Source organism: Oryctolagus cuniculus, chromosome 5 (assembly GCF_964237555.1).
Source record: "Oryctolagus cuniculus chromosome 5, mOryCun1.1, whole genome shotgun sequence".
In the NCBI taxonomy this organism is placed as follows: domain Eukaryota; kingdom Metazoa; phylum Chordata; class Mammalia; order Lagomorpha; family Leporidae; genus Oryctolagus; species Oryctolagus cuniculus.
This window is the reverse complement of record NC_091436.1, coordinates 88,948,188-88,966,055: the sequence shown is the minus strand read 5'-3', so window position 1 is coordinate 88,966,055 and position 17,868 is coordinate 88,948,188. Positions and strand designations below refer to the sequence as shown.

General features: G+C 40.0%; 1 protein-coding gene across 1 annotated transcript in view; it reads right to left on the bottom strand.

The window, feature by feature from the left end:
- The window catches only part of ME1 (malic enzyme 1), a 242,233-nt gene extending 229,577 nt beyond the window's left edge, over positions 1-12,656 (bottom strand). The window contains exon 1 of the mRNA XM_002714552.5: positions 12,431-12,656. Coding sequence (XP_002714598.2) covers positions 12,431-12,508 — 78 coding nt within the window. The 5' untranslated portion in view covers positions 12,509-12,656. The remainder of the gene's footprint in view (positions 1-12,430) is intronic.
- Positions 12,657-17,868: the final 5,212 nt, after the last annotated feature.

Below are 17,868 nucleotides of genomic sequence, written 5' to 3'. Positions count from 1 at the left end.
AAAAAAAGAAGTAGAGCAACTGGGACTTGAACTGGCACCCATATGGGATGCAGGCACTGCAGGTGGTGGTTTTTATCTGCTATGCCAGAGTGCCAGCTCTTTCTCACCAACTCTGTGAAACTCAGTTTTTCCTCCCATTAAGGCAAGAAGCATGAGAAATGTTAGTAAGTAGTTCTTGTATCTTTGTAATAGTAAAAACAAAAAATATTTTATGTCATTGCATTTGGGGCATATATCTTGAAATACCATTTAAATTCATCATTACATCTATACTGATTAATTTTAAGTACCCCATAAGGTTTTTTTAAATAATATTAAGAGGCATGTAGTTTTGATAGCCTTCTTATTAAAATTTTTCTTTAAATGCCCATGCTTAATTTTTTATAAATGTCTTTAATAAAGAAAAATGTATCTAATAATACACATTTATTTTTAACATTTTATTATCTATGTTCTGTTGTAATTGGTTTCCTTTGTAACATTATATGTACTATTTATTTAAAATAATTTAAGGAGTCCAGAAACTTCACCAAATTTCCAAAGGTCCCTCTGGCACAAAGCATGTTAAATATCATCTCCAAGAACTCTGCTTCAGTTTCACAAGGAACATATACCTCAGGATGATATTCCCAGAAACGCCACAAGATGGCTTTCTTGCTAAAGCAAGAAACCCATATCAGGGTTTTCAGAAATGTTTATTCTCCTTTTACAAGTGGTATATGGGAGGCTGTGAAGTTCACTGTATTGGTCAGAATTTTCCAGAGAAACAGAACCACATATTTGTATAGAGATTATATGAGAAATGTTATAATTAAACCACATGATAATGGAGGCTGACAAGTCCCAAGATCCTCTATTAGCAAGTTGGAGACCTAGGAGAGTCAATGGTGTAGTTCAATCTAAGAGCCAGTGGGTGTAAAACCCAAGAAGAGTTCATCTTTCAGTTCAAGTTCAAAAACGGGTTAAAAAATGTCCCAGATCAAAGGCAGTCAGGCTTATTCTTATTCAACCCTTTTTTTTCTATTTTTTCTATTCAGGTCTCCAACTGATTAGATGAGGCCCACCCACATTAGGAAGGCGCATCATCTTTATTCAATCCAAATGCAGGAACACCTTTATAGACACTTCCAGAACAATGTTTGAACAAATGGCTGGGCACTTCACAACTAACCGAGCACCTAAAAGGAAAACTGTTGAAGTGAAATGGACACTATGAGAAACAGTGACATGATCAGCCCTTGCCCTGACTGTTGAGGAACAATTTAATACTTTATCCCTTTTAGTATTCTTTTTGTTCTACTTAATACTATTGGTTGAACTCTTTAATTAACACACAATTATTCTTAGGTGTTTAAATTTAACTGAAAAGTGATCCCTGTTAAATATAAGAGTGGGAATAAGAGAGGGAGGAGATGTACAGTTCGGCACAAGCTCAATCGGACTTGCCCCAAATGGTAGAGTTAGAAACGTGCCAGGGGATTCCAATTCAATCCCATCAAGGTGGCATGTACCAATAACATTCACTAGTCAAAGGGATCAGTTTCAGTTCATAATTGATCATAATGACAGGATTAAGAGTCCAAGGGATCACATAAACAAGACTAGTGTCTGGTAATACTAACTGATAAAATTAAAAAGGAGAGAACGATCCAACATGGGAAGTGGGATACACAGCAGACCCATAGAATGGCAGATGTCCTAAACAGCACTCTGCCTCAGAATCAGCCCTTAAGGCATGTGGTCCAGCTGAAAAGCCCATGAGAGTATTTCAGGCATGGAAAGCCAAGACATTCTGGGGGAAAAAAAAAAAAAAAACTAATGAAAGATCTCTGTGAGTGAGATCTCAGCAGAAAGAACGGGCCATCAAAGAAGGAGGTACCTTTCTCTGAAGGGAGAAGAGACAACTTCCACTTTGACTATGACCTTGTCTAAATAAGATTTGAGTTGGCAAACTCAAGAGGCTTCCATAGCCTTAGCAACTCATGACAAGAGCCTCAGGTGATTACTGATGCCATAAATAAGAGTGTCAATTGTTAAATCAACAACAGGAGTCACTGTGCACTTTCTCCCCATGTAGGATCTCTCTCTGTCCTTAATGTGTTGTACTATGTGATTTAATGGTATGACTAGTACTTAAACAATACTTTATACTTTGTCTTTCTGTATGGGTGCAAACTGTTGAAATCTTTACTTAGTATATACTAAATTGATCATCTGTATATAAAGATAATTAAAAATGAATTTTGATGTGAATGGGATGGAAGAGGGCGTGGGAGATGGGATGGTTGCAGGTGGGAGGGAGGTTATGGGGGGGAAAAGATCCTATAATCCAAAAGTTGTACTTTAAAAATTTATATTTATTAAATAAAAAAAGAAAAATTTTAAAAGAAATTACCCAATTTAAACAATAGAGAAAATTAAAAGCCCAACATTTATATTATCAGATTCTCAGAAGCAGAAAAGAAAGAAAAAAATATTTGGGGTGGATGTTGTGGCGCAGTGGGTTAAGTCTCTGCCTGTGGTGCCAGCATTACATATGGGCGCCAGTTCTAATACCACTGCTCCTCTTCCAATCCAGCTCTCTGCTATGGCCTGGCAAAGCAGTAGAAGATGGCCCAAGTCTTTGGGCCCCTGAACTCATGTGGAAGACCCAAAAGAAGCTCCTGGCTCCTGGCTTCAGATCAGCATAGCTCTGGCTGTTGCAGCCATTTGGGGAGTGAACCAGAGGATGGAAAACTTTTCTGTCTCTCCCTCTCACTGTCTGTAACTCTACCTCTCAAATAAATAAATAAATCTTTAAAAAATATTTGGAAGAATAAGGGCTGAAAACTTATTACAGATGACAAATATAACTTACAAACTCAAGAATCTCAGCAAACCCCAAGAAGATAAACTTAAAAACCCCTGAAAACTAAGAACAAAGAAAACGCCATTAAAATACCCAATGATGTAATACACATATATAATTACTTGAATGAATGCACATTTCTCATTCCATCTCAAGGCACATTTCCTCTCATGGGAACATGAGAGGCCAGGAGGAAGATGAATGGCATGTTTAAAGTGCTGAAGGAAAGAATAGTCCACCCAGAATTCTATACCCAGTGAAAATGTCCTTCTGAAATGAAGGTGAAATAAAGACATTCTCAAAGGAAGAAAAACTAAGACAATTGGCCTGCAGCAAATCTGCTCCATAAGAAGTGCTAAAGCAAATCCTTTAGATGGAAAGGAAATGATACTGAGGCAAATTTGGAATATCATAAATGAAAGAAGAATGACAGAAATGCTAAGTATTTGCTAACTATAATAGATTACCCTTTCTAAAATGTGTATGTTGAAAGTTATAAACATTGAATTATTACATCAAAAATTTTAAATACATATAACAGAGATAAGTAAAGAGACCTAAATTATGATAGAGTCTCTCCATTTCAATTAAAGTGTTAAGATGGTTAATTTTAAGCAGACTGTGAACAGTTAGGTATTATAATCACCAAAAAAAATTATAATCACCAAAGCAAGTGCTAGAAAATGACTACACAAATATCATCAAAATGCAATAAATAAGCCTAAATGGAATAATAAAAACATTCAAATAATATAAAACCAAGTGGGAGAGGAAAAGTAAAGTAATGAAAAACAGAGAGAACAGAGGCCTAATAAAACAGTAGACAGAAATCCAAACATAATAATTACAGTAAGTGTAAACAGTCTTAACACATACTGAAAGACAGACATTATCAGAAGTTTGCAATGGTGAAAAGCAAAACTGAGTAGATCTATACTGCTTCTTACCTACATGTTTCTGTCAAGGTACAGGAAATGTCAACTATAACCCCTGACTCTGCACGTCAGCATTCCCAGCTCTTATTTTTTCCCTTGATATCACTGGGTTCTTCTAAATCAGTAATGAATGTCTCCATGTTATTTATTAAGCTTTATTTCAGAAAGGTTGATTCTAATTTTTTCCTCATTTTCCTGATTGAGCAACTATGATTTTGGAAAATATAAATTTCTTGAGAAATTCACGGAATTCCTGTATGAAAATAGCTTTTTGTCCCTTTAATGTGTCCTGTACTAGGGACATATGTTACAGTTCTCTATTAGTGTGTCTATTACTTCTCCTTGTACATTATATAGTATTTTTAAGTTTTTAAATTTATTTTTAATTGACAAGTAAAAAATGTATATATTGATAATGTACAATACTTTGTTCTGAAATATGCATACACAATGGACTTGCCAAATCAAGCTAATTAACATATGCATTACTTTACATACTTACCATTTTTTGTGATGAAAACAGTTAAAATCCTTTGTAATGTCTATGTTATTTGGTACATATTCATAATTTTATAACTTTATTCAGAATTTTATCTTTCAGCATTACAAAGAGTTCTTTGTTTTCTTCAATGCTTTCTCATGTGAAGTATGCATTAGGTTTATAACCCTGATTTCTTGCTGTTTGCATCTTCCCACATTTTTATTTTTAACCATTCTGTAACATGTTGTTCCACGTTTCTTATAAATAGTGCAGTTTGCTTGTGTTTTGTGAGATAATTTGAAATAATTTTAATAGATGAGTTATTTTTATCTATATGTAATAATATGACAAACACAAAGGTACTTCAGTAAGCTCAAGGAAATGGAATTAAAGCATAAGTTTATTTGGATGCAAAACAAATTTGAAATCCATGCATGTTTCCTTAGTACGCATTTCATGAGCTTTTGGAAGACCTCTCATAGATATGATTTTAAAATATTTTTGCACCAAAATAAGCATCGCTTAATTCCATTCTTCTACAAACTTTTTAAAGTATCCTCATATACTAGATAATAATTCAGTCTTATTACTACTTTATATGTGCATTTGTGATATATAACAATGGAATATAAGATCTTAAATCACTAAAAGTTTTAAAGACACAAAAAAGGATGCTCATGAACCAAGTTTCTATTTCATTTTGATTCTAAGCACATAAGTAAATACTTATGATTTGCTGACTAACAAAGCTACCACTCTTAGTAAGAACATTAACATTATCACAGTTTCATGGTAATGGATTCAAAACATAACTCAATTTGACATGCAGATAGAAAAACAAGAGTCTGGGCCAGTACAATCAAGGTGAACTAGAAACCCCTATGTAACACTAAGACACAGAAAAGAAAGTTACTCTAATAATCTTCCTAGGAATGTGAAAGCACAACAGACAGAATTTTTTTAAACTATTGATTATTAGTGAATCCCAAGTGTGGGGAGCAACCCGGACTAGACTAAGTTACTGGAATTAAGACTTATTCTATGCATCTGCTCTCCCACAATATGGCGCTGGGAGAGGAGAAAACAGCTTCTACGCAGCTGCCTCTTGCCAACTTGAGTGATGACCTCCAGGAGCTGATCCTGCTCCTGATTGGAGGAGAGCAGCGTACTCGGCGTGTGGGCAGCCGAGTTGGGATTGGCATAAGAGGACTATAAAGGAGGAGAGAGACAACATGCACCAGGAACATCTAAAGGGAACATCTATCTGAAGGAACACCTGTGCAGCCCCCGAGAGAGCCGGCCGGCGGTGTGCCGCTCCCCCGCAGAAGTGGGGAATGTGGCAGGGGGAACCGCCCTTCCACGGAGGTGGAAGGGACGGCAGCCAACCCGGGAAGAACCAGCAGAAAACCCGGGGAGGGCCGAGCAGACAAAAGAACAACGCAGGGTCCTGTGTCGTTCCTCCACGAAGACGGGGAGCGACATAATGGTGCCGTGACTCGGATATGAAGCCTAGGCAGGGTTTAGTGTCGTTCCTCCACGAAGACGGGGAGCGACACCCAAGCAACATTTTAAGATTGACATAGAACAGATACTACCAGAGTGCACTAAAGACAGCATGTGAACGTATTGTTTTATGAGTGTATTTTGCTAAGGCTGCTATAACACAGTACCACAAAAGGCTGGAAGTCCAAGATCAAGGTGTCAGCAGGTTGGTTTGATTCTGAGGCTTCTCTCCTTGACTTGCAGATGGCCATCTTCTTCCTTGGTCTTCACAGTTCTTTCCTCTGTGCCCATGTCCTAACACTCTTGTAAGAACAGTCATATTGGAACAGGGCCCATTCTAAAGACCTCATTTTAAATTAATCATCATGTAAATAACTTACCGCCAAAACAGTTACATTTTGAAGTACTAGGAGTTAGGACTTTAACATAGGAATAACATATCTAGCCCACAGCAATACACGTCTACATATATATATGTAAATATATACTGTATCATAATAAAAAAACTTCGAAAATACCAAGGAGCCTGAATAGATGACTTAAGCATATTTGAATATAGTCAAAGTTTAAGTAACCTCCCCCTAACATTGTAATAAAGTTTTAGAATTCCTTTGGCCTCCAGATTTCCAGACATATTCATAGTGTGAGCATAAACACTGGTATGGAAATGCAAGTACTTGTGCTAATGTTCTTCATCAACAATTACCTGAATACTAAAAAAAATCACAGTATTTTAGGTTTAGGATCTGGATATTAGTACGGAAGCTCTAATAGTTAGAGCACATATTTTAGAGAAGATTATTATAATAATAATTAACTTCCCAAATTACCAAATTAAACTACAGAACCTTAAAAGCATGTTATTTTACTTCTTTTCTTTAAACTAAAAGGCCTCAAGTGTCTGAAAACAGTTTAGTTGATGACTGATTGAGATATATCTCCAGAGTGTGAGAGAAAATATTGAGGTTCTAAATTCTCTAAATATGGAGCAGGCAATTCGCCAAGCATAGCAGTTAAGATGCCCATGTCCCACATCACACACAGTCCCTGGGTTCAATTCCTGGATCTGCCTCCTGACTCTAGCTTCCTGCTATTGCAGACCCATGAAGCAGCAGTGATGGCTCCAGGAAGCTGATTCCTGCTACCCATGTGGAAACCTGGCCCTTGACATTGGCCCCAGCCCAGCTCTAGTCATTGGAGGTATTTGGGAAATGAATTACCAGATGGGAGTTCTTTTCTTTGTCTCTTGGTATCTCAAATAAACTTTTAAAAACAAAAAAATTCTCTAAATTTATTAAGATAATAATAATCCTTTGTTTTAAAATATACCATATTACATACATTAAGCTATAATTCAGAAATCTGCACCTATCACAGTTCTTTTACATTTAACAAATATTTATTAACAATCCACTAAATGCCAGTAAGTCATCTGAAGCCAGTCAAGAACTACATCAAAAATCCTACATCTGCTATTTGCAGGAATTGAAACCTGGGTTCATTTCTAGGCTCAATTTTATAATGCTCATTCTATTACATCATCTTTCCCACACATGACCAAAAGTTAGGGAAAAACCAGAATACAGACATGAAAAATCTCAAACCTATCCCTCTCTTCAACATGGCCTATATTCCACATATAACCAGTCTCAAGAATCCAAATGAAACCCATCTTTCTTGTATTACAGCATGCATTTTGTTTTTGTGATGGTCTATCCTACCACAGTTGTTCCAACTGCAGCAATGAGACAGCAGGTCTGGAGGCATAAGGCAGCACATCTCCATTACAATGGCTTTCAAATCAGCAGGATTCCATGCTAAATAATACAACAGTTTCTCACATTGCTGAGGCAACTCCAGAGACTGGTGGGTGAAATTTCTGAATGATTCATTCTGTGATAGCTTACACTGAAGAAAAAGAGGAGGTATTAGGTACTTTTCCTGCACAGTCATGAGGCTTGTTTCTCTTTTCCCTACAATACACCCAACCAGGTCTTGAACTTGCTAGAAAGCAGTTACAAAAGCCCTTCCCAGAAGTTCATTTTTTTAATTTAAAAGTTAATAATGTTGAGCAAAATTAACTTTGACAAAATACTATCACTGAGTTAAACTGGATCAAATTGCCTAAAACATTGAGAGGTGATGTCTTTTGGAATTTATTTATAGGTCATGTTATTATTTAAAGCTATGGAGGGGCCAGTGCTGTGGCGTTGCGGGAAAAGCCACCGCCTGCAGAGTTGGCGTCCTATATGGGCATCGATTTGAGTCCCGGCTGCTCTCTGCTATGGCCTGGGAAAGCAGTAGAAGATAGCCCAAGTCCTTGGGCCCCTGCACCCACGTGAGAGACCTGGAGGAAGCTCCTGGCTCCTGGCATCAGCACAGCTCCAGCCGTTGCAGCCAATTGGGGAGTGAACCAACAGATGAAAGACCTCTCTCTCTCTCTCTTTCTCTCTCTCTCTGCCTCTCCTTTTCTGTGTAACTCTGACTTTCAAACAAAGACATAAATCTTTAAAAATAAATAAATAAGATATGGAAACCATATAAGCACAAGTTAATCATGAAGGAATTGTCAATTAGTGTTTTTTACCATTACATCAAGAAACAGTTATTTAATAAATTGGGAAATAAGAATAATCATGATTTTATTGTTTGTAGAATTTAATTTTGAATTGTTATTGTCACATGAAAACTTTTATTTGCCAATTATGAGTTATTATCTGTCACATGAAAATTCCTGATAATTCATCTAAATTAGAAAGTATCTTTGAAAATGATAAGCACTGATTATCAAATTAGATACACACACACACACACAGATATATATAAGACAGGCAAAGATAAATCTCAAAAATAGCGTAGATTGTTCACACAAAAACACTGAATCTTGGGGCCAGTGCTGTGGTATATGGATAGGTAAAGCTACCGCCTGCAGTGCTGGCACGCCATATGCACGCCAGTTCTAGTCCCAGCTGGTTGACTTCCAATCCAGCTCTCTGCTGTGACCTGGGAAAGCAGTAAAGGATGGCCCAAAGACCCCTGAATCAGCGTGGGAGACCTGGAAGAAGCTCCTGGCTCCTGGCTTTGGATCTTCCCAGTTCCAGCCATTGTAGCCATTTGGAGAGTGAACCAGCAAATGGAAGACCTTTCTCTCTCTGCTGCTGCTGCCTCTCTGTAACTCTGCCTTTCAAATAAATAAATAAATCTTTTTTTAAAAAATTGAATCTCCTAAATGTGAGGTAGACATAATTCCCCAATTGCCATGATTAAATCTGCTGTGGGATGATGTACATTTGAATGTAAGCAAAAAGTAATGCTTAGAATCAAACAAATTATTATCAATGTTTCTCTTAGGTTTGTTTTTTAGTTTTTAATTTAGGTTACATCTACTGCTAATCTTACCATGACTAAAGAGCCCTTCTCTAAGGTCATCCAGCAAGCACTGTAATTAAAATTCCATTAGACTGTCGAGCTTACACCAAATTGCAATTTTTTCACCTATATTCCTTATACAATGTAATGGCATAAGGAGTCAACTGAGTCTTAGACTTCAGTAATTTACTTTCATGAAACTACATTAAAAAAGATAAATGTCTTAGGGTAATGTAAACTACCACTTTAAAATCTACCTGCTTTAAGAGCTGTACATGTTTTGAAGACAAAAAGAAATAAAAGCATGGCTTATACACTCATTAAATAAACATTTATTTAATGTGCACAAAATAATGTACTTCATATGTACAAAATATATACCACATATTGTGATTCCTCCCCCATAAGAATCAAAATCAAGGAGTAAGAAAATACACATTTTAGGCTTGGAAAAGTAACCCCACATCTCTCCAGAGGCAGGCTGGAGTGCCAGGCCCGGCTGTCGGCACATGTCAGCTTGCTGCCCACAGGCCTCCACGCGTAAGGGGGCCCGAACTCCTCTGTGCTGCCGCCTCCTCTCAGCCCGCAGGGGTCTTGTGAGGAGCCTGGGCGCTGCTCAGGACCGAATGCATGACCTCCTATGCTCTGCTCACGCAGGGATCATAGGACAGCCCATGCGCCCCTCTGGGCCTAACTCAGCCACAAGCTTATGCCGTGAGCACCCACACTTTTGCTTAGCTCACGAGTGAACCAGACCAGCAGCCTGGGGGAGAGGGCCCCACCCACAAACCCTCCCCCTTGAAAAAAAAAAGGAAAATATACATTTTAGTAAATACAAAATGATATGGTACAAAAACATAAAAACAGAGGGATTAAGTAATAATAGGACTAAGATCATTAGAAAAGGCTTCCCTAGAGAGATCATTATTAAATCAACTAACGACGTTTTAATTGCAGGAACAGCACACAGAAAGGAAAGAATTAAGTAAGAGACTCAGCAAATATATTTTAAAAGGAAGTCTAAATCTGGTAACGTGTAAGATAAATTTGCAGAAGATAGTAAACCTACCTGGCAGACATAATAGGAAAGAATATACTATGAATACTTGGATAACAGAGAGGTAATGTGAAGAAAATGCTTATCAATGACGACATCTCTTTCATACTTACAGACAGGACAGTCTATCACAATGTGTAGAAAACCAGAAAAACATTATTGTTACAATTATCCAAAGGTAATGGTGCAGAAGGTCTCTTAGTATGACTGAAGAAGATGTAACACAGCCACACAGGCTGGGCTATCCTTGGAAATTAAGATCTATTTGTGTCTCTCTGGCACCAAGTTATCTCTCTCACACACACACACGCATGCACACACATCACACACATAAAATCAAAGCCTAAGCAAACTTGAAGGCCTAGAGGTCTTGTGTGTATGGCATATTAGCAGATCCCACAGCTAGGGTTTCGGTGGTACATATCAGGAAACTGTTGTTTCCATGAGGTGCCTCACAAATGTCAGTACTGATAAGGAGGAGGAAAGTTCACTCTGATGACTGTCCCAATCAGAACTAGATTTTCAATCCAGTTTGATATAAGGCCGATAACAAAGTTCAATTATAAATTAAAAAATGTGTTCTTAACATACTAATGCTGCACCTTTCTACCTGTGTTAGAAGATCTTTGTGACTCTATTGTTCTGAAGTAGATATTTATCTTCACAGGTAAACGGTAGTCAAAAGTATTTTAATATCATATAGCCTTGATATAAACACAGTATAGGAATAATTACCCTTGCTTAGAAAATACCTGTTCCACCTACTACCTCTTTACAGCCACTCTTGCTCTTGACTTGTGGAAAATCAAACAGGTTATACAAGCTATGTGGTCCTTCTTGTCACCCCATAATTTGGTTATAAATTACAGCATGCAGATAACACATGAAAGTCACAAACTGACTTTACCATATCGTATTTTACCTTTGCTCTACTGAAAATAGACTTCAACCTACAGAAGAATAAAGAGGATGAAAAAAAAATCAAAGTGGCAATTAAATTTATTTTGAAGAAAAAAATAAGTAGGAACTCTTTAAAATTTCATGCTATGTGACCACAAGTACTAAATAATCATAGTTCTGAAAAAGCTGCCTATTACCACATAAATAAAGCAGGAATTCACACTAGGTGTTAAGTTATGAAAGAAATCACAAGTCTTTAAGCCATTAAAAATCACCTCCAACATGACTAGTGAGAAAAAAAAAAGAAACCCTGAGGACAGTTCTTAATGAAAAAGGGTGTCTACTAACAAGACAACCAACATAACTAAACAGAACTGTGTGCTGACTGATGGTGTTTTCAGTGTACTGAATAAATACAAGTGTGTCAAAAGGCACAAAAGGAACAATCCAGAGACCAACCTGGCTGTAAAATAAGTGTGACTGCTTAACCTAGAGAAGCACAATGATCAAGTCTGATGGATTGTTCCCTTTGGGAACGATCTCCAATGTCTGCATTATTTTACCAGTGAAGAAAAATTAAATACAACTGCGATCTGAAGGAAAAAAAAGAGTCTCTGAACAGGACACCCATTGAATTCACCTTTATTAAAGGACAGGCCTCCAAAAAATTAACTTTCAGAGGACCAATTTTTTTAAAAGATTTTTAAAAAAAGAAGTGGCTTTACCCCAGGACCGTGTCTAAGACACCGCTTCTCCACCAGGCCGTGCCAAGTGTGCAGGCAGTAGCCACGCACCGCGCATTCCCAGACTCTGACCTGTGTCGCTCCAGAAACCGAGAGGCGCTGGACCGCGCACGGTCGCTGCGATCCAGGCCAGACCAGCAGGGCCACTTCTCTGCTGCACAGCAGCCTCCCGATTGCCACACTGAGTGGAACCAGTAAGTGGGTGGCACGCTGAGGCTGGCCTGACAGCCTGCCTGCCACCTTCACAAAAACACTCCGTTCACGCGCGTCCTGATACTCCTCGCCTTGCCTGCCTGCGCTCTTGTGTTTGGATGAAAGCAGCCCCAAAGTATCATGGACAAGTTACATCTTTCTTGTTCCCCAAACGGGATGCCAAGGGGCACAGGTACGGGCACCGCCCCACCATCACGCTCGAGGGCACAGTCCCCCCTCTCCGTGCTGTCCCCACCAGGGATCTAGCAGCCCCCAGGCTCCCCGGGCAGCGTCCTCGGGTGGGCGGGCGGAGGGGCGAGGCCATGTTGCGAGGCCCCGGGTGAGGGGCCTGACCCTGCAGGAGAGGGGCGGCTAGGTTACCGGGGCGCACCCGGGATTTACCTTGTTGAGGTGGGGGTTCCGCGTCAGCAGGTAGCCGCGCTGGTGGGTGTGGCGGCGGCGAGGGGCTTTGGGCTCCATGGCTGGGTGCGGGTACGGCGGCGGGGGTCGGTCCGGAGCGCTGGGCGGCACGCGCGGTGCAGGCGGCGGATGCTGCTGAGGCGCCGGCGCTGAGTGCGGCAGCGGCGGTGGTGGCGGCGGCCGCGCGGGGAAAGGCCCCGCGCTCGGGGGCGGGTGTGGGTGGCGAGAGGGGGTGGACGCGGCGGGAGGAGTCCGCGCGAAGCCGGTGTCCCCAGCAGGGCAGCCTGCGAGAAGCGCTGAGTCATGGCAGATCAGCCGAGGCGGCGTGTGAGGAGGAGGAGGAAGAACGAGGCCCTGGCCAAAACGCCGGTGCCTTGAGAGAGGCGGGCGGCGGGGCCCGACCGCACGAGCCGGCGCCAACGGCTGCCCTCGGCTCCCGGGGCCCCTGCCCGCCTCAGCCTGTCTCTGTGTGTGGCATCCCTAGTGCCGTCCACAGAATGCTCTCATTACCCGAGACCCAGATGTGGGGTGTCAGGTCAGGTTACCCTGGACGGGCGCCCCAGGACCATGGAGAGAGGGTGCGAAACAGGGTCAGGCAGAGAGGGCTGCTGCTCTGACTCCGAGGGTGGCTCTGCGATGTGAGAACTCATGAGGTGCAGGAGCCACTCCACTGCCAGGACACTCCGTCTCTCGCTTCTTAGTCTCCATCCACCGACCTCGGCGCGCTGTCCTGGATGCCAGCCATGCCCGGGGGCTGAGGCAGGCAGGAGGGAACCAACCTTGACCCAAAAAGCCTCTGTGGAACTGGGTAAAAGGCCAGAGAGGAGAACTGAGGCTACGACGCCCCGACGGTGTCTGTAATTATCCATGGGCTTTTAATCTGAATGCCATTGCAGTAAGACACAAGGTGTTAGGGTGTCAAGGCCCAATGAACAGACCTATTCATCTTGCACTTTTTCTGGGAGTTGTAGAAGCCAGGGTGTTCAGGAACCGCTGCTGTCCCTGAATAATGATGGGTAACCCAATCTTCCATGGCTTCAGTTTCTTCTTTGGCTCAGAACAAATGATCTTCCAGTGCTGAAATCTTACTCTTGTATTATTGATATTTATACTTGCAGGCTCCAGGACTGGAGGAGTTGTGAGATCAAAGGCAACCCGAAGGAGTGTCTGAGAGCAGACAATAGCAGCAGACACTGGAGCTTGCTGTGCCCCAATTTCCTCTTCAGTTGAGTAGGATGGTTAGTTTCGGCCCTGTGCCTCTCTCTATATTGGTATTAGAGAGGGCAGTGTTGGAGAGTGTCAACTGTATAAATAAATCCTTGACTGACACACATTCAGCCCTGGTGTTTCCTTCATTTCTAGTGATGTTACTTTATCAAAATACCTTGTCACAGCATATGCTTTGTTGCTCTAAGAGAACTTAACTTCAGAGACTTCCTGGGCCCAGTCTTTAAATTATCTAGAATCAGAATCAGTTGTTTTCAGAGAATGTTTTATTGGCATCACAAAGGTCTTCAAAAGCATTACTTATATTTAAATAACACCTTTCATTGTGAATTCTATAATCTATAAGTGTTTAACTCTACTACATCTGAGAGGAAGGTATACTTTAAAAAACTCACTCTCATGAATTAATTGAGAAATATTACAATTAGAGTGTTTTAATGTGAGATAAAAAACAGTTTTAACATGGTGCCAAATTTAAGATAAGGAAAAACAAAAATTTTAGTACAACAGACATTTTTATAATGAAACTCACTGTATATAAATTCACATATGCTACCTGTCTATTCCTATTTCAGGGATTTATTATCTACAGCTAAGAAAGCTGATATAAATATGGAGATTAAACCAAAAGAGAGCATACAGTCCCTTTCCCACAAGCCAGCATTACAAAGGGATTTCAGTACTCTGCCAGTGAAGGTAAAGTTCACAGCCTTCATCTATATGTTTACTTTTCTCATGAAAAGAGTTCCTCATCTTGAATTACAAGATAGGCCTTGCTGAAGGAGCCACACTGTACCTTCTATAGTTCCAAGGATCCTAAGAATGAACAGTTTTTATACTGTGTGTTAGCTAGAATACCAAAATTTTCAGACCTTTCTCATCTTATGTAAGGTTTGGTTTTATTCCCCCAAACATGTAAAGACCCATAGCTGGGGGTTGGGGGGGGGGGAGACTCTTGCTTTAATTTGCTTTATAAGAACCACTTGCCCACAATTGGTAAAATTAAGAAACCTGTAGGTTTATCTTAAGCAGGTGAAAGTACTGTCAGTCAAAATAAGATTTTTTTTCCTGCCCAAGTTAAAAATTAGTTTATTTCACAATAGGGTTTTTTTTTTTTTAAGAGGCAGGTTTTGTTTTTTTTGTTTTGTTTTGTTTTGAAGATTTGTTTATTTATTTGAAAGGAAGCATTACAGAGAGGCAGAGGCAGAGAGAGAGAAGTCTTCCATTTGCTTCCCAAATGGCCCCAACAGCTGGAGCCAGGAGCTTCTTCCAGGTCTCCCACGTGGGTGCAGGGCCCCAAAGACTTGGGCCATCTTCCACTGCTTTCCCAGGCCATAACAGAGAGCTGGATCGGAAGTGGAGCAGCCGAGACTTGAACTGGCGCCTATATGGGATGACAGCACTGCAGGCAGCGACTTTTACCCACCATGCCACAGCACCAGCCCCCACAATAGAGTTTTACAGCATAAATTAAAATATGACCTTGGTAAACTCACTGCTCTAATGTCATTAAGAGTGTAAGTAGAGAAAATTCAGAAAATATCTAATCACCAATACAGCAATTCAAATGTTTTAGTTTCATAAGAAAAAAAAAATAGGAAACAAAAGATGTAGCTATATAACAGTTTTTAATGTTAAACAGATGATCCTGTATTTCCTTGCACATAAAACAAATTACTATGTCTTTGAAATCTGTTTTTTACATTGCTGCACATCTCAGTTTGGACACCAAATTTTTATTAGAATCACTTGGATGTACCTGGATTTTATAAACTTTACAGTTGCAGGAGTAGATTCATACACTCACATTGCCAATCTACTTTAAAGTTTGCTAATAACTAAATTGAGTATTAATTTTTATTTAGATTACACCAGATAAAAGTAAAAAATTGAGTGCCTCAACTTACATGGCCATATTTCAAGTGTCTAATAATTACATTTGGCCAGTGGCTGCCCAATTGGAAAGCATAACCTAATGTAAAGTATATGAATCCTTAATTAAATATTTTTGTGAGTGAAGATCTAACATAGTATTATCTATAATATGCACACAGGAATTGTTAAATTACTTGCAGAGTAACTCAAGTTATGCTATTTCCATTAAATATGAATGCTTCAAAAATGTTTATGGAAAATGGCATTAAAAGATAAGTTTATATTGGTGAAAGATAATTTTGAAATCCATATATTGGTTTTCATAATATACATTTCCATGAACTTTTGGAAGACTCCTTGTATATATGGATTCCAAAATTTTTGCTTCAAAGTAAACACCTTTAATTCCATTTTCCCCACAAACTTGTGAAGCACCCTTGCATAACTATAGCTACAGAACCATGCAGCATCTTGAGTTTCTTTACATAGCATTGATTCCTTGCTTGTCAGATAATCAAACTTGTTTTCATTCCTCAAACTATTAAAAGTTCATGCTTATAGGCCAGTGCTGTGGCATAGTGAGTAAAGCCACCGCCTGCAGTGCTGGCATACCATATGGGCATGGGTTCAACTCCCAGCTGCTCCACTTCTGATCCAGCTCTCTGCTATGGCCTGGGAAAGCAGTGGAAGATGGCCCAAGTCCTTGGGCCCCTGCATGCACATGAGAGACCCGGAAGAATCTCCTGGCTCCTGGCTTCTGGCTTAGGATCAGTGCGACGCAGCTCAGCTCCAGCCGTTACAGCCAACTGGGGAGTGAACCAGCAGATGGAAGACCTCTCCCTCTCTACCTTGCCTTCTCTCTTTGTGTAACTCTGACTTTCAAATAAATAATCTTTTAAAAAAAGAAGTTCATGCTTATAGCAGATTTGTCCCCACTGGGGATGTTATCAGAAATACTACACCAACTTTGAAGGGGAACTCACTCATTTAGCCAAGTGATGGCTGGTGCATAATCAAGGAGACATTGAAAGTAGTAATTTAGAATAAGGCATCTAAAGTCAGATGTCCTGGTCTCCTCTTCCAGGTTTGCCACCCCCAATTTGTGTGCCCTTGTCAAATGACTAACCTCTGTCTGTCTCCTCAGATCATTGTTCCTTAGCATTATTATCTATTAGAGTTTATGAATATTTACCAAAGGAAAACAAGATAAGCAGGGACATTGTTCTATATATTTAAACTTTTTTAGAAGAAAGCACTATCCAATATTAGAAGAATCTAAATGTTCTAAATATAAATTCTTCTTATAATTTGAGCAATCAGAGGTTTTGGCATTAGAAAATATAATTCTTCTGTTTTTGACTCTAACAAAATAAATAATTCCTGAAATTAGTTGTTTTTGTTTAATGTTTTTAAATTGGGGAGTTTTTTTTTAATTTTTGTTTTGATTTTTCCCAGATACCACCACAGTGTAGCTTCTATAATAAATCATTTATCTACACAGATCAGGGGTCAGTTATCTATGTACTATGCACTAAACATTGCCACTCTCACTGCCTATTGTACTGTAGACTAGACATCCCAACATCTTTTCTAGGTTGAAGAGTGGTAAAGCTAATAAGATTTTCCAAGAAGCAAGGAAATTATATCACCCCAAAATTTGGAAACATTTTTAGGTAAGAAACATATTATCTCAAATTATGGCAGTATAAAAGTCACAATCATTCCATTGTGTCTCATGGTTTCTGTGCATTCAGAATTGGGGCAGAGGTTGACTGGTTAGTTCTGATCCAGAGTTTCTCATGTGGTTGTAGAAACAGTGCCTGGAACTGGGGGGAGGTAGCTAGTTACAATAGCTGGGACTATCCAGTCAACCCCCACCCCATGCCGCATCTCTCTGTCTCTCTTCTTGTGATCTTAAGCTCTCCCTGTATGTGGGCTCTCACTGTGGGCTAGTCTGAGATTCTCAAGGCAGTCAAACTGCTTACATTGAGTCCAAAGACTTCCTTAGCAAGTTTTCCAAGAAATAGGTAGAAAGTGCTTTTCCTCTGGGTGGCCCAGATGCGGAAGTCCCATATTGTCACTTTCTCATGTTTTCTCTTTTCAAATTATTTATTTGAAAGGGAGGGAGGGAGAAAGAGAGAGAGAGAGAGATTAGTTGACAGAGGGAGAGAGATCTACCCTCTGTGGATTTACTCCTCACATGCCTGAAACAGGCTGGGCCAGGCCGGGCCAGGCCAAACCCAGGAGCCCAGAACTAAATCCAAATCTCTCATGGCCTTTAGGGGCCATTTGGGGAGTGAGCCAGCACATGAAAATCA